Source organism: Euleptes europaea, chromosome 4, assembly GCF_029931775.1.
Source record: "Euleptes europaea isolate rEulEur1 chromosome 4, rEulEur1.hap1, whole genome shotgun sequence".
Classification (NCBI taxonomy): Eukaryota; Metazoa; Chordata; class Lepidosauria; order Squamata; family Sphaerodactylidae; genus Euleptes; species Euleptes europaea.
The window spans coordinates 92,791,614-92,809,835 of NC_079315.1; the positions used below are offsets into that span (position 1 = coordinate 92,791,614).

Below are 18,222 nucleotides of genomic sequence, written 5' to 3' on the forward strand. Positions count from 1 at the left end.
CCGTGGAAAATTTAACAGTACTTGTTTTTCCCCCTCAGCCAGGGTTAAAGCAACTTGAGGATGTCAATATTCAGCAAAAGAATGGCATGAGGAGAAAGACTTATACAGCCTCTATCTTCCCACACTATTCTTCATTTTAAATTGCAGTTCCTGCAGCTGCTTTCTGTTAAAACAAGTTGGGAAAAACAATTACAGAACTATACATAATGCTCTGCCATTATAGGCCCACAGATCCATTTAGACGGATCTCCTCCTGGAGAATATATTTTTCTCCAAATAGGAAAAAGGCTTCCTGAATGAGGATGTTTACACCATTAAGCTTTAGAGTTAATCTTGGGATGTTCTAGCCACACATTTCCTTACTAGCCACATTTCCTTACTGAGTGTTTTGAGACATTCAGAGGTGATTGCGTTTTCCGATGGTACTCTGATCTCCAGCTATCACAACTGGCAAGATTTCTGTTTACTTTTCATGAATGCTCATCTTGAAGAATAATAAAGAGCTAAGATTACTTGCTATTGCTAGTTTCTTTCCAGAATATCAATTCATTTCAAGCTTTAATCCAAAAGCTCACAAGTTCCAGCACTGCTGCGCCAAGGTAATTAGGTAAAACATCCCCTTAAATACTACCTTTAAAAATATCATTTAATTTGAAAACAAAATACTGTGGGTTTTTTTTTAATGTTATCTCTTTAGTAACTTCTGTTCAATCAGGAATATTCCACATATATTCTCAGCTACGATGTTAGATGTGGTATGCAGTGTGAAGGAGGAACCGATATGAGTAGGAAAGCAACTGTGAACCAACCCAAGGAGGAGTTCAAAACAGAACACGGGGAAAATTTAACTCTCAGTTCCAACACATGCTCCATATGCCACGTGAACTCAATTGTGTATTCCAAAATGTTTTGGCTTTCCATAGTTGTTATTCTTTTTTCCCATCAGCTACTGATTTAGAGATTGGGGCCTCCAGTTGCAGCTCAGAACCCAAAAATGTGTTACAACTCTCTTCCAGGAGGAGGAATAGGGTGAACTGAGAAAGGACTCTGGGCCTGTCTCCACCCACTGGCAGAAAAAGAAAAGGAAGGGGCTGACACATTTCCCCTCCCCTTTGCTTCATGGTTCCACTGACTCCTTCAAGGAGGGAGAGTCTCCGAGCCAAACTAGACAGTACTTTTTACAAGGGTTCGCCATGGAGACTGCAGCTGCAAGCCCTGGTGGCAATGCCTGTGTGAAAATGGCAGATAAGCTCAATTCTGATTGGGGAGATTGTGCAGGGGGGAGGGGCTCCTGATTCCCCACCCATACCATTTTCAGCAGCCCAAGACTGGGGGCTGCAGAGGGGATGTTAACTGTTCTGGCTCCGGGGTCATTTAGACTGCTCAACATGGAGCAAGGGGAAGATGCAAGAACCCTTCCTCTCTATCATAGTTCCCATTTGAATCAGGCCCATCTGAACTTTTTACAGAGGTGTTGCTACCCGTACTGCATCTGCAAGTCCCCATGGCCAATTCTTGTAAAGAGAAATGTCTAATTTGGCTCTCTGGCTGCCAGCTAAGTGCAGGGTGAATGTTCCACAAACATGTTCTCTGATCAAGCCAAAACCCAGTAGAGATATATAAAATACCCTAAAATTTTAAAGCTATGGGGAAAACATATTTACTTTCCTATCAAACAAAACTTATTTTATTGCTTTAATATAAAATGCATAATTTATGTTAGCTTATAAAATTGTATTATTATTAGCTACTATTAAACAACATATCCTTAAAACATGTTTCATATTTCTACAGTATACATGGGTATTATCTAAGGTTGTACAGCAGCTTACACAGTGAAACATTTTCATGCTCCACATTTGGAATATGCAAAACATCTTAAAAACCATTTCGATCATTCCCAGAACAGAAAATATTTCATGATTTTTTTTCAGTGCTCCTGAAAATTTCCCATCAGAAAAACGGGGGGGAGAAGAGTTTTTGGAATTTTCCAGGCCTTCACATCTACACCCCAGTCACATGGGAGTTGATGGTCCATGCTTGTCACATTCCTGACCTAAGCCACTACTAGCTGGGTCTAAATGAAACCCCTGTCTGCAGCACTGAACCTGGCTTGCTCCCTGCCACCAGTGGCACAGGAGGCAACCGGCTGCATTTGTTGCCTCCTGGACCTGCACCACTAGCAGTTGGGCTTGAGTCAAGGCATGGCCTACAGTGCTGCCACAACAGCCATGGACTCACCTCATTCCTACAAGGTTGTTGTTGTTTTTTGTGCCAAATAATCTGATAGGGTTGGTGTGTCGTGGTGGTGGGGAGAAGGTACAAGAATTATGAATACTCCCCAGAGCTCTTTTGGAAGAAGGATGGGATAAAAATGTGATGTAGTGGTCAGCTGTGGCCAGGTGATTCTTAAGGTAATTAGTTCATCTATCATATATTGTCTCCAGCACAGGCCTTCCAATATATGGATTGCCCTGGACTGGAATCTCCGTTGCAAGGGTGATTTCACACAGAATCGCATCAGCAACCATGGAAAATCACCCTGGTGTAGAAGCATCCAGGATAGTGAGAGCCATTTCATGTGTTACATCCCTCACAAAACCCTGTAGCATAGGTTAGGCTGAGAATGTGTGACTGGCCCAAGTTCATCCAGCAAATTTCCATGACAGAGTGCGGACTCAAACCTGGGTCTCCCAGATATTAGTCCAACACTCTAACCACTACATCACATATCTGAGATTTTATAAAGTGAACCTCCAATTATCAAATGTGTCCGTTGTCACTGTCACTGGATGCCATGGAGCACAAAATAAAAGAACACTTATTGGATTTAAATACAAAGAAGTCCACAATCCTCATGTTGGTACACACTTTGTGTGTAAGCCCCTTTGGTTCGCTTAATATTGCTCTGACCTACTTTCTCCCCTAACAATACAGAAAATTTCTTTATATTATTTATCAGTTATGCATACATCATGAAGGAAGCAAACTGGGATCTCATAAATTTTGGCAACTAACATTGCCTTAAAATATCTCTTGACCCATCTGAGGCCCAACTTTTTAACCAGCCTTATGGAAGTTAGAATATAATTAAGCAACGAATTAAAAAAAAATCTTGGGTAATAATTACTTCAGGGCAGCATAGACCAGTTCAAACCCAACCCATGTCTCCTACCAGAAAAGATGACGCATATCTCTGACTGTTCACTTCCTCTTCCTGCCTATCAAAGAAGGGTCTCTTAAGCAGTCTATGTCTGGGAAGTGTGCCGGGAGAAGGCAGCAATCTTAATTCCACATTACAACCGCAAAATTTTGCCCCGTTTTAAAAATTTTAGCTGCTTAACTTTTTAAACTAACATTTACAGTCAAATGAAACAGAGTCACTTAGCAGAATTTAAGAGCAACAGCAAGTAAAACACTGATGACTAAGCAATGCAGCAAAGCACAATCATACATACATATGTATATATTAGTGTGTATATAATAACGATACTGTGTAAGTAATGATGACAAATATCAGTAATCTAGTTCATCATAGTAATTGATATAAATGCTCTAAAATTATGTTAATGAGGAACAAACACACACGTTATGCTTTTCTTCTCTTAAAATGCTTTGCTTTGTCGTTATGATTTGATAAAAGGAAGAGGGAAATGAAAACTTTTAATATACACATGTTCACATTAATTTAATATCTGGGGATTGTCATTACATTCCGACTGTTGTAGTGTTTGCCATCTTCCCCTGGCAGGGTTTCCTTTAAAGTAGCCTTCAATTTTCATTTCATGAACACTTTTCTTTAATTGTTACAGAATGGTTACAGAATGTTACAGAACTGAACAGAGTGGTGAAACTTTCATCACTGTGATTCTTCGAAAGAAGCTTCACATCTTGAATTTCTGCTTGCCATGCAACAAAAACCGAGAGAGAAAGAAGTAGTAACAATCCTGCCAAACAATGTGGTCTCCCTCCTGTTTCTGGTTCTTTATGAACACCTGACTGTTATTAATGACCAATTCTCTGAAATACGCGGCTGAGTGTGCAGCAATAACAAAGGAGGAAATTGAGGATGGCGACATATCTTTGTTCAGTTCTGGAACTACCTGCTTTAGTCACAGATGAGAATAGCATTACATCATCCTAAATTCATTTTCGCATAGGGAAGTGGCAGACAGAGTGTAAAAACAGGGAGTCATCAAGCCTGAAGTCAAATGAAACTTTTGTGAAAGCTGTCTTCTCTTTCTACGTGTCCCTTCTTGTGCCCCTGGTAATGGAAGGATGGACTATTTATTATCTTTGGGTGGCATGATATGAGTCATGTGCTTTGGCATATATTTAAGTGAAATCCTGAATGAGAAACAGCTACAAATCTTGTTTAACTACTTTTCTGTTTTAAACGGCATTTTTTAAAAAAAAAAAATTAAATACTCACTGGCACAAACAGCACATCAAATAACACAGAAACAATTTTGCACAGACTGAATTCTAAAAGAAATTGTACAATTAAGGAAATGGTCAAGACAATTAAGCATTTAATAAAGATTTCAAAGTACTACAGTCAAATCGATGAGAAAAAGTACAGTTCTTAATCATATCGAACAAGCAAATTTCATATGTTTTATATATACAGCTAAAACATTAACCTTGGGTCAAAGTATATGACTCAAACTGGACTTTGCTGTAAGATTTATAAATGGTGTTGTTAAAGGAGACATGGATTCTTTTCAGTGATATAAAGCTATAATCATATGCCAATAGTAAATGACACAAGGTTTGTAAAAAGCCTTTTTGTAGGGTAGGTGAAATAATTATTACACACAACAGTAGATTAAAGAACAGGGTAGGGTAGGTGAAATAATTATTACACACAAACAGCAGATTAAAGAACAGGCTTCTTCATTGTAAAACACATTTTTTAAAACTGAGCATTAAGAAACAAGTAAAAGGACGAAGGGCTCTTCACATCAAGTTATCAGTCCCCAAATAAAGTCTTAATCACTGCTTAGGTTTTTTTGTGTGTGTGTGTGTTTTGCAGTATACTTTAAAAGAGTCCTCTTCTTGATAAAAGAGTTAAGAAGAATGCATTCTCTCGTATTTAGATCATATGATGCCTATTTTCAAGTGAAAACCAGAGGGGCAGATCAGAGCATCTTTCTGAGGGGATAAATTTATTTACATTACAAAAGGGCCTTTTTAAAACAGGAAAAAGGGGAAAGAAAGGTTATACGGAAATTTCTAACTCTATCATACAGCAGAAAATCAGCAAAATCTTAAACATATTCATTTCAGTGATTCAACATAAAGGCTTTAACAGTTCCAGATATCATCCGAACCCACCTGACTTAATAGTCAGTCATAATAGTGTTTAAACATAAGGGGTCTTCAGACATTTTAAAAAATGGTTTGTTAAAAACGCCTCTGAAGTCACGTGCTCTCCTTTCCTTCTCTCACAACTTTTATTTTTTTATTTATAGTCTGCCTTCCTCACTGGGACTCAAGGAAATGAAGGTTATCCAGAGTGTACAGCTACAGTGAAGTCTTGCCATTTATGGAGGATCCATTCCTGGGATCACGGCTAATGGCTGAACCCACAAATACTGGGAGGCTGCTTCCCATTGGTACAACAATAAAAATTTCCACAAAATGTAACAATGTAATGATTACAAAGAAGGCACAGTAGGAGTAAAAACAAGATGAAGATTTTGTCGTGTGATCAATTAGCAAACCGTGAATAACTGACACTGTGGGTTACTAATCCACAAATAGAGAATGTCTACTGCACTACAGTTTGCCACAATAGTGGTTAAGAGCGGTGTACTCTAATCTGGAGAACCAGGTTTGATTCCCCACTCCTCCACAGGAACAGCGGACTCTAATCTGGTGAACTGGGTTAGTTTCCCCACCCCTACACATGAAGCTTGCTGGGTGACCTTGGGCTAGTCACAGTTCTCTCCAAACTCTCTCAGCCCCACCTACCCCACAAGGTGTCTGTTGTGGGGAGAGGAAAGGAAGGTGATTGTAAGCCGCTTTGAGTTTCTTAAAGGTAGAGAAAATTGGGGTAGAAAAACCAACTCCTCTTTTCTTCCACTCATTCAGCATAAAGCACAGTCTTGGGAACCTGTCCACCATTGACATGCAAGTCACACACAAGCAGGCGAAGAAAGGGGAGTTGGGAGCACAGGAGCCTGAGGACTTCGGAAACGTTCTCATCATGAATAAATCATGGTTGAAAGTCACTGTTATATGGAACTGTGGCCATTTTTGAAGAAATAGAAAAAAATGTTCTCTAAAGAAAATAAGAAAGAGTAGGTAGGAATAAAGAGAGTTTCTAAGAGAGTAGCACTATAAATGCACTCATTTGTTACTGAAAATGTCCAAAAATACATTCTTTAATGGCGCTTAATGAATTCCAGGACGAATGCCCTTTCATGTCTATGCAGCTGGCCTTAGATGAACTAAATGGTCACACTAAGCTAACTTCTTGTGTAACTTCTTCAAGAATGATTTCTGAAACAAGCAGTTATTTTTATACCTGTGCTCCAAGACAATCTATAAACACTGAGCTAATGCCTTCAGTACAATACGGCAAGTTCGATAAAGTTGGCAGCTTTGTATCACGGTACAAATACGCGTGTTGCAGGGCCACAGGCTGCATGGGTACATCAAATGGCAGAAGCAACACAAATCTGTGGCATGCTGGCTGCTGCTGGAGGACTTGTGAGCCTAGACTACAGCACATTCCTGCCAGCATCTCCAACACTACACAGTTTCCCGACTCAGCAGACAGGAAGCAAAACCACTCTCCATCCCTCAGGTAAGGGGACAGACTGTGTGTGTAATGTGTTGCACATTAGAAGAGCACTATCATAATTTGTACTATATTTTAGTTTCTTCACCTCTATTCGACTTACCAAACAGATTGAGCCACAAGTATGTTTTATAGTATTTATGCAAAATGAAAACTACACTAAATGTATGACGATCTCCCTTTAAAAAGGCTATACACAAAAAATGTTTTCTTACAGTATATAACTGTATATAACTATAACTTAGATGATAATTTAAGAAGCCCCTATCACTTTTTTTTCTTAATGTCACATTTGGAAAAACCTCTGCCTTTTAGGTAAATAGTTATTTTCTTCTGTTCATAAAATGCAGTATCATCTCAACCGCATTTGAAAATGATAATTAAATGTTATAGAGCTTTATTCTGAATAAAACAAATAATTACTTTGATTTGCATTGTTTAGTTTTAATATTTGCTTCCATAATGAGGAATCTTATTTTTTCATGCATTTTTGGATTATTAATGACAGGAACCATGTGGCCATCATTCATTGATTTCAAACTGCATTGATTTCAGACTGCAGAACTTATTTCCAAGTAAGAGATTTAGGACTGTGTGTGTTAAGTGCCGCCAAGTCGCTTCCGACTCATGGCGACCCTATGAATCCCTGAGAGGTATGTTAGGATGAGAGAGTATGGCTGGTCCAAGACCACTCAGCAAGTTTTCCTGGCAGGATGGAGATTAGGACCTTATTCTCTAAGATTCTAGTCCGATAGTCTAACCACTACACCACACCGGCTCTCCAGCTCTTTTAACCAAGCCACAAGCTTATTTTTCCAGGAAATTAAGACCTTCCCAGGTAGTTTTAACCTTCAGTTTTATTCAGACTGAAAGCAAACTGTTCTACCACAGCATGTCTAAGCAATCACAAAGCAAATGAATGTTTAGCATACTCAGTTCACTGAAGAATATTATCTCTGAACTTTTAATGCTGGAGCAACATGTCAAAACTTAATGCCCCAAAAGGTAAACCATGTGCTTTCTGAGTCACTGATTAATATTAGAAATCAGTATGATGGAATAAACTGATCATAGATCAAATCTATTTCTGCTTCAAAACATCTAGATTAACTCTATGACAATACTATTCAAAGAACAAACAGGGTACACAAATTATCAAAAAGGTTTATTTAAAATAAATGTCCTAATGTAAATAATAGTTTGATGGGCTTAGCCAAGTAACTACAAACTGTTACTCAGAAACAAAGAAAGCTATTTAAAAAGGCCACACCTATCCTAGCACACCTGCCAGACACAAGTAAGTCAAAGCTAGATTAACCAGTGTTTGATTATACGTGGAATAGTCAACTGTGTTTTTCTGTGATTTCTATGCAGCTGAAAAAGTTCTTGAACAGTTCCAAATAAAAATTCCTCCAGAATGATTTATTACTACATGTATTCAATAAGCAAGAAAACACACAAAATTATAGAAGATGTAAAGCTACCATATACATGTTAAAATTAAAATACTGCAAATGTTACAGTCATCCTACATGGCATTCTTAAACAGAAATGTGTTACAGTACGCAAAAAGCGTCTCAGGATTTTGCAAACAGTCTGCACACTAGGTACCAAAGTAAATCTCTTGCATCCTGTTGTATCAGGAAGCTACACCTTCACATGGGGATCTACGGAAAAGGATTGGAGAGCCACATTTGTGGTTCAACTGAAGAAAGGTTTCAGAGTAATCAACCTGTGCTATACTGTCACCCCTTCCTCCGATTGTCCTGGCAATCACAGTTTAGATATCTCAACAGAAGTAATTCTGAGCAACATAATAAATTTGTTTTCTCATTCACACTAGTTTTTAACCAGTTTGCATAAGATTCACCAATTCATTCCTCTTCTTTAAAATGAATCCTTGTTACCAGTGCTATTAAATGGATGAAATTCATCCATCCATCTTCTTTCCCTAAAGTACAAGAGGGTTGATTTTTTAGTTCAGTTTTACAATGAGAAATCTCCTTTTGATTTATTGGACCCAACTTCAATTTACAGGTTAGGCTCATGCAAACCATAAAATGATTTAGTACTTGCACATCAAGTTTTCAACATGGGCAAAATATGACTAGTTATGATTATGCTGCCCTACATTAATTCTGATGAACTAAAGAGAAACTGGGTACAGTACTGATTAATCATTTTGTGTTACTTATAGATCAAATTAAAACAAGCACAATAAAGATGCTGCTTTTGACCCTTACGTATTTTTGTGACCTCTGGAACTAGGTATGTCAGACTAGTACATACTTCAACCAACTAATTTGCACAGGCTGCAAAACTCCTATTAATATATTTGAAAGCCTGCAAAAGGTGCTGGTTTTGACCTTTAAAGCATTACACAAGTCTGGGACCCTCGTATCTTTGGGACCACCTCTCCTAGTGCACCCCCTGAAGGTCATTAAGGTTTACGTATAATACTTTGTTGGTGGCCCCCAGCCCTGAGAGTGTTGCCTGAACACTATGCAACATATTCTGCCCCAAACATTTCACCCCAGAATAGTCTGCATCATCACAGCAGCAGAGCCGTTATTGGGAGGGGGGGGGGCTTTTCCCCTTTGTCTTCAGCCTCTTCCACCATTACCCCGACTCAGCTTCCTCAAGAAGTTTATCTCCGCTCCTCTTTCCGATGGCGCCCTGCTTCCTTACCTTCCCCCCTCCTTTCCTTCATTTGCTGCTTGCCTTTTTTCCTTGCTCGGATTTGTCATCCCAGGCATGCTTATTAAGAGTCATCTTCCTTCAGCCTTTTTTTTTTTTTTTTTTTGCCCTCAGGACCTACCATCCTCTTTGCAATTCCTTCCCAGTCTGCCTGCAGGGTTCTGAGACAACACAGCCAAAGAACTTGAAGGATACATATAATACCCACCGAACAGCGAAAGCACTGAGAATTATGTTTTTATATTAAAATCTGTAATTAGCACATCAACAAATAACTACTGCCCTGGTCAGGCAATTCATGCTGCTACCCTCTCCTCTAGCTGGAAAACAAAGCACTTCCAACAAGGCACCCAACATGGATGTGGCACACCTCCTCCTATTTCAGGAACCAGGCAGAGGGGTTGCTTTTCTCCCTGGGTAGGGGAAGAGAAGAAAGGGCCACAATAGCAACCAGGCAAGTGGAGATGGGTGGCAAGAACAGGATATAAATGATCAGTCTTCTCGTGTGGTAGAGTCAGACATTACTATAAAAACAAAATGCCCAGAGGATGTTCATAGCACAGTGAATTATCTTTATATATTAAAGGTATCTTACCTGTAGTTATATGCAGTTAAATGGAGACAGGGAAATCTTCAAAGTGAAGCAGCCGTGATAAGAATCTGGGCACATGACTCTTGGGGAGTTTGCAGTTGTTAGTCTTGATAGTATTCATGCAAGAGCAGAAACTATCCCCGCATGTACGTACACACACGTATCCCTGCATGTACCTATCTCTACATATCACATAGCCTCGAATCTTTATTAAATACTGAAAGCTGAACTAAGTCTCTGCACAGTGGAATTCTAAAGTCTGTCTGCTTGAGGAAAGAGTTCACATTGCTCTTAGAAAAGAAATAGAAGTTCTTTATTGTAAAAGAACTCCATAATAGATAGGAAAGGTAGGGCAAAGGCTTCGAGCTATCTTTCTAAGCTACGATGGAGAGAGACTGTAGAGAAAATGCCCAATCCTCATAGCACACAGAGGAAGAGAGAGAAGGTAAGTGACCATAAGGCACCTCTGACAGTAGCATTCTGGGTAACAAAGAGACTGCAGCAGGAATGGATACAGGAAAAGGTCCGAGACTTGGAAAATGGGAAGAGAGCAATGATCTCCACCATGCTAAACACAAGGAGAACTCCTTTACCCTTGCAACTTCCAGAGATCCAGGGCTCTGAAGTTTCACAGGTAAATAAATCCCAAATAGAAGAGAAGCACAGAAGGAAAGGACAAACCTGTAGACTAGGTGATCACCTTCCCAAGAACTGTTTTTCAGCACTGGCTCAGCCAATAGAGACATTCTTTTGTGCTCTAAAACCTTAATAATGTTGTATGAACCTTCTCCAATCAGAAAGGATATAGAACAGTAACTTTAGAATGCAAAATAATAAAAAACACTGCTTGCTTCTGGCATTGATCTCATTCTGCAGTGACATTAGAACAGGTTATTAATAGCTTGCATAGTTAACATTTAACAGTTCCAACTGTATGTTTCTAAGCAGCATATTTTTTCACAACAAAAAGCTATGTTGCTTTCTGTTCCATTCAAGAAAACAGACTTACAGCATCTATGTAGAGTGTGTACTTTGTCACCCACTAACTTTTCTCTGACCCAGCACTTATATGTAAAACCTACTTTGTGGTGTATAAAGACTGATGTCATATTGACTGTTAACTGTCCATGTTCCGTCCACGTTCCTAACAATTCAATGAACCATGACAATTTTTATAAGGCCAGTTGTGGTATACATCTGGTGTGTGTGTGTGTAAAGCGCTGTCAAGTTGCACCTGGGAAACATCCAAGAACCAAGCTAGAAGGTGACTTCCCCCTCAGAGCAAGAACTGCTGCTCACCAGGCATCCAATAGTGAAATTTGCATCATATCTAGTTCAGAAAAGCAGACCAGTGATTTCAGAAAACTTCCAAAGTGTGTGTTAAGTGCCGTCAAACTGCTTCTGACTCATGGTGATACTATGAATTAATGTCTTCCAAAACATCCTATTGTTAACAGCCTTGCTCAGGTCTTGATAGAGTCAATCTATCAAATGTTGGGTCTTCCGCTTTTTCTGCTGCCTTCAACTTTTCCTAACGTTCTTGTTTTTTCCAGTGAGTCTTCTCATGAGAAGACTCATTATGATAGCCTCAGGTTAGTCATTTTAGCTTCTAGGGACAGTTCATGCTTGTCTTTTTGACCTTTCACAGTATCCATAGAACTCTCGCCCAACACCACATTTCAAAGGAATCTACTTTCTTCCTGTCAGCTTTCTTCATTGTTCAACTTTCACACCAATATATAGTAATAGGGAATACTGTGGCATGAATTAACTTCATCTTGGTTGCCAGTGACCCTTACATTTAAGAATCTTTTCTAGCTCCTTCATGTCTGCCCAAAGTACTCCCAAAGTACTATGGATTTTTATTTTGTTAGGGTCCTATTGAATAGTCTACACAACTTTACTGATTTTAACAATGGCTAACTTTTTTTTATTTCAGAAAAATAAAAAACCCTAATATACCACACTATTTAAATTTGTACAGATTTTAGCAACCATGAGATTTAAAGTGGCTGTCTAACACCCAGGAAACAGGATTTAAAAACAAAACAAAACGTGCCCCCCCTCAATCTCAGACAATTGTTCCACCAATGAAATTGAGAGAGATGATGCAGCAATGCATTAAAGTAGGCATACAGTCAGACAGCTACACAATTTTAGACTCTCATCTTAATGTTCTTATGGGAACCTATACTTGTAGACCTGCTTTGGGGGATGGCACATGCCAAACCTACGAGCAAGACCAGGGATTTCTGCCCACAGTCTAACCCTGATTCTACCGCTGTAGAAAAGGACAGAAAGTATTTCTACATTCCAATAAGAAAAACAAAGAGCTGGCTCTTAAGCTTCCTTCCATTCTCACAAGTGGTTATGCAAGATTTCCAACGATTCTGCTTCCTACCACATTGCATCCCATGCTGTTCAAACAAACTATGGAAAACTCCCCTCCCCACCCCCACTCCCAAAAACACCTGTTTCACAGGACAGAGTAAGAAGGGGAAGGTGAGGAACCTGCTAAATCTTTAGCTAGTGAAAATGTGAATTACTAACAAGCCATGATCCATAGCTCACCTCATAACTTGTACGCCTTTAGTTTGTTACTGGCAAAGAAACTTCTCCTTCTAGGAAAGGAAGATTACATCTGCTGCTCAAGTTGTCTTGTAATGCACCGGTATGTGAGGATGAGCAGACTGACATACTAACTGTTGGTGCAAACCTCCTTTACCCATACAAACATGGCAAAACAAGATATCCCTTTTTCTATCCTGACGTACAACTTCTGGCCTTGTCATACATGAAGAAGAAGAGTTGGTTTTTATATGCTGACTTTCTCTACCACTTAAGGGAGACTCAAACCGGCTTACAATCACCTTTCCCTCTCCCTCCCCACAACAGACACCCTGTGAGATAGGTGAGGCTGAGAGAGAGTGACTTGCTTGGATTCATCAGAAAATATCCACTGATGTGAAGGAATTTCCATTGGTCAAGTGGGGCTTCCTCACTATAGGCCAAAAAAAAAAAAAAACCCTTCCCTGAAATGTTGCTCCTGGGGGACAGGGAACACCTAAGCAGTGAGGAAGAATTGTAGGTCTGCAGTAGAAAGAGGGAACTGGCAAAAAAAATCCCCCACCAATCAGTGGAAATCTTCCAGAGGATCCAACCCAAGTTTTACCTACATTAGACTACGCATTAAAGTATATGTGAGGCATAGCATGAGTTGCTAGCATTTGTTTCCTAAACTGAACTGTGCTTCTTCAAACACATTCCTCTTCTATCAGCTGCATCTTGACAAATACACACCAGTTATGCTCATCTGAATCTACAGGTTCTTGTACTGTGTTGACTTGCCACTGTTTTTTTAACTAAAATGGATATAGCCCAAGAATAAAATCTTCACATTTCATATGCAAATTATAGCAAAACATTCACAAATTAGTGTACTTTTGAAGTAATTTAGAAAAAAATAAAAACAGCATTCAATTTGAATTCTGTCAGTTCACTCTTAGCATGACTGTATTAAGTCGTAGGGTTTTTTGACTTCATTTATACCCCACTTTTCTCCCCAATGGGGACCCAACGTAGCTTACAATGTACTCCCCTTCTCCATTTTATCTTCACAACATCACTGTGAGGTAGGTTATGCTGAGAGTATGTGACTGGCCCAAGTTCATCCAGCAGGCTTCCATAGCAGACAGGAGATTCAAACTTGGGTCTCCCAGATCCTGGTCCAACACTGTACCTACTACACAATGCTGCCTCTAAATCACAACTTTTTAGCAGTCATATTTTCTCTATCAATTTTAACTGCCTGGTAGAATCAAGTACTTTGCTAGGAAAAACAAAACATTTAGCAGCTAACTAGATTTTAGGTTTTTATTTTTAATATTTATTTAGGCAACTTCTGAAAATAAAAATTACACAAATCTTGAGGGCTCTTTATAAAATATTTATTTGGCTAAATATCAGAATTTTTAATTGAAATTTTATACAACCAGATCTCACTCTTATTGTTTCATTCTCTCTTCCCCTACCTGTATTTAAGGTAGCTCTAAACCCCCGAAGAAAGGAAAACCAACAGAGCAGTGAAAATAGCATGAAACTTCAAAACAATGAAGCAGGAAGTACAGAAGAATTATTTACCAGTATTTCAAGCCACTCAACTACTGTAGTTGGTCAACTGTTGTTCAAATTTTTAGAAATGTATAACATAAAGATGACAGCCAAGGAGACAAAAAAGCTTCCTTCTCAGTTTTTTACCTTTGTGTTCGACGAAGCCTGTTTCCACTCCTTAAATGAGGCAGTGTAAAGTTTGAGAGAACACTCCAAAAGTTTGGATCAGACATATCCATCGTCCTCTCTTTCTCCCAAAAAGAAAAGAACTAAAAAAGGAAAGTGATCCTGTTTGATTATCCTTTCCCTCCTCCTGAAAATGTAAACATGAACTTTTCTTAAGAACCACTTCCAAACATAGCAAAGCAGCTGGGTCTTTTACACTTCCTTAACAGTTAGCAACTTTCTTTTTCCAAAGATTCCAAAAAACTACTTTCCACTTTACTCTAAAGTCCCCGGTCTGTATGTTGCCAAGCAGTAAATAATAATTACAATAGTTTTAGCCTCCCGTTCTACTGAAAACCCCGTCCTTGTACGTGTGATTCAGCCACTAAGGTACTTTGTCATCTGTTTGGGAGATACCATTTAGATGAAACAGAAGGGGGAGCCACAATTTTTGTTTCCTTTTATAGTTATCTTGGCTCTCATAGCTAGACCATGCACTTCAGCTGAAGAAATACCATTAAACAAACATTCATTTTTCATCACTGTTCTATAATAGGAACCAACACTTAAGATCACTTAAAGATTATACCCCCAAGCAATTTTAGAAATGAGCTCATCTTTGAGAGACTTTTCCAGGACTTAAACCTGTCACCTTTGATCTCATCTTTCTAATTACTGAGGGGGTGAAAACGAAGTCAGGGGTCTCTTTTACCACAGAAGTAATACCCCTCCAAAACAAAACCTCCATCTCTCCATTACAATTAAATATTTTTCACAGCCGTCTAATAATCACGGATACAAGGATCTCAGTAAGAGGTTTCGTGGAAAAGCTGGACACGTCATCTTGCCCAAACTGGAGGGCAGTGCCAACAATTTATGAATATTTGTTTATGAATAATTCCTCCTTAAGCATCTTTATGCTGCCTGTGTGTTTTTCCATGGGCAAATGTCAAGCCTGGGGAAGAAGGCTGTGAAAACAGCTTGGGGGGAAAGGAGTTAGTGAGTTAAACTCCCTTGCCCATCCTGCAGATACTGTGGTCCCACCCAGCAGCTATTTAATAAATAAAACAGTGCAAACACTAAAGTAATACCAATGTATCCAATTATGGTTAATTCTATCATTACACTTTGTACCTGACCCCCAAAAGAGCTATTTTTAACGAGACTGTTAATATTACTGTAAACCTACAAAGGGGACTTCTAGCACATTCTGCTCATGCTTAAAATAAAAATTGAGGGGATTTACATATTATCCTACAGGAAAGTGACACTAGCAAAATCTATGTTCAAATCAGTTTAAATATCTAATTTTTAGTCAGAACTGATCCTGCTCACATGCTGAGACCTGATTTGTAATGAGCAAGACCTAGACACTAGTAATGTGGATGGGGTGCTCAGATCATGCTTGGGAAAGTGTGACAGTAGCCTTCTCGCAACTAGAACTCCCCACCCACTAGAGCATTTTTAAATAATCAGGGTGGGGCAGAAGAAACTATTCAATGAATACAGCTACACACCCCATACTTTCTTCCACTTCCAAGCACCTTGATACTTCACCCACTCATTAGTCCCGAGGCAAACATAATTTTATCCACTGAGTCAGTGCAATATAGTGGGTTACTGTGTCAGATTAGGGTCTGGCAGACTGAGTTTTAAATCCTCACTATGCTATAAATCTCACGGGATGAAGTCTGTCTGTCTGTCTGTCTCTCTCTCTCCCCCCCCTCCCTCCCTCCAGTTTAACCTACCTTACAGGGCCGTTGGGAGTATAAAAGAGGAAAGGAAAAACCCTTTCCTCTCTGCTTTATCAATCCCGCCTTTTTTTCTGTCAGCCCAGAAGTTCGGATCTTATCATCACTCCACAAGTATCCCTTAATTTTCATGACTATCCTTCCACCTATTTCAATTTGTGCTCTATCATTGTTTTCCAGGTTCTCATTCTTGCCCCTCCACACCTCACTGACACTAATATTGAGCTTGCATGTGCCACTAGCTCTTCTGTTTTTCAAGAAAGAAAGAAAGAAAGAAAGAAAGAAAGAAAGAAAGAAAGAAAGAAAGAAAGAAAGAAAGAAAGAAAGAAAGAAAGAAAGAAAGAAAGAAAGAAAGAAAGAAAGAAAGAAAGAAAGAGTCACCTTTTTAAAGTCAAGGCAGGTCATTTATATCGAAGTCTGAAAAGAACTGGATACTATATCAAATGTACATTCACACTAATACTTTCTACTGAGCCCCTGGCCACAGTGAATCAAAGAGAAATATACAACATAGAACTTTATTTCTATAAAAAAAGTCTCTTTTACTCTTCCAGATCTTTCTTGTACAGGTAGGTGGTTCTCCTGCTTATTTCTAAATCAATTTCTGTACTACCTTGCTTTTTTCTTTTTGTAGGAACAGCCTTAGTTCTCACCGAACTGTTTTCAGCTAGTTAACCTATGTCTGGACTGTACCAGTTTAGAGTGCAATTAAATATTCACATCCTGGAGCTCTTCAAAACATTTCCTGCACTTTGAAAGCTAGCTGCCAGAGGAATCGGTTCTTGCCTAGCCATCTCCATGAAATGCTAGCTCTGTGTCAGTGTTTTTCATTGATAAGAACTCATGCAGACACGTCTCCACTAGCAATCTGAAGGGGCAATAATGAAGGTAAAGGCTTCTCATCTGCTGTTTATGATAACTAGCGAAGAAAAGAAGAGGGGAAGAATATGTCAACCAACAGCAATAAAACAGAATACAGCATAAATCCACCTCCCCAAAATGCTTGGAAGCGAAATGATACTTTTAACTGTAATAGCAAACACAACAATATTGTATTAACACAATATAAGTCTACAATAGTGCCAGTGTCATCGTATCTTGAGCTGGGCAGCTGCCAGAGCCCACAGGGTCCTCTGCCACCAGCCCGCCAACCACACACTTCCCCTGATGCCTGCACAAACATCCCTGCCTGCCTGTTAAAACTGTGTCACCCATGCTCCCGGCTGCACAGCCTGCCCCACACCTCCAGGGAAGGGTATACAGATAGTCACAGAAGTAGCACTCCTTACAGCCATGGTGGGGGCACTCCCATGCACTGCTCAACACCATCAGGGAAAGGGTACACAGGTGGTTGAGAGCAAGTGTTGGGAAAGCTCACAAGGGGCAGAGGAAAGATGCACAGACAGGGGGATGGACAGGACGGATGACCTAATAGTGGGCAGGGGACCCCAGGTACGGTCCGTCTGGGCCATCCCAAAACTGGAACCAGCCCTGAATAATTTCCTTCTGAATAATCCATGACCGAATGCTAGTTCATTAATATTTTTTAATTCCTTAATCACAGATAACAGATATCAGCAGATGGAAAGAAACACCCACTGTCTAGTGGACTTCCATTAAATTTATTCAGAATTAGTTATTCTACACCAATTGACTTTTTCATAACTTTACAATAAGAATTATGAGACTTTTTCATAACTTTACAATAAGAATTATGAGACTTTTTCATAACTTTACAATAAGAATTATGAGAAACCAGAATTAAAAGCAAGATACAACAACCTTACCTGCAAGCTGTTTATTTGATTTAAAATATTTATATATCCACCTCTCTCCCAGGCAACTAGAACCCAAGGTAAATAAAAATAAGGCCATTTAAAACCACAAGAATCCTCCCATCAAGAAATTAAAACAGTCAGTGAAACCTAAAATAACATCCATTATAATTTATCACTCCCCCCAAACCTAACAGAGTATAAAGTCATCAAGTGGTCCCAAAACCCCCTTAAAGGTTTAGATTTGAAGTATTTATAGGAGGGGGGAAACCAGGAAAGATGAGGTCATCCTTAGTTCATCTGGGATACTGTTCCATAGAGCTG

At 39.2% G+C, this 18,222-nt stretch overlaps 1 protein-coding gene across 3 annotated transcripts in view; it reads right to left on the reverse strand.

Moving 5' to 3' along the window:
* Positions 1 to 18,222, reverse strand: part of MAST4 (microtubule associated serine/threonine kinase family member 4) — a 229,359-nt gene that overhangs the window by 99,471 nt on the left and 111,666 nt on the right. The window contains exon 1 of one of the 3 annotated variants that reach the window (XM_056847862.1): positions 14,355 to 14,448. The exons of the other annotated variants lie outside the window; for them this stretch is intronic. Within the exon in view, the coding sequence (XP_056703840.1) occupies positions 14,355 to 14,446 (92 nt within the window). The 5' untranslated portion in view covers positions 14,447 to 14,448. Of the gene's footprint in view, positions 1 to 14,354; positions 14,449 to 18,222 lie in introns of those variants that run through there. 3 annotated transcript variants of the gene reach the window in all.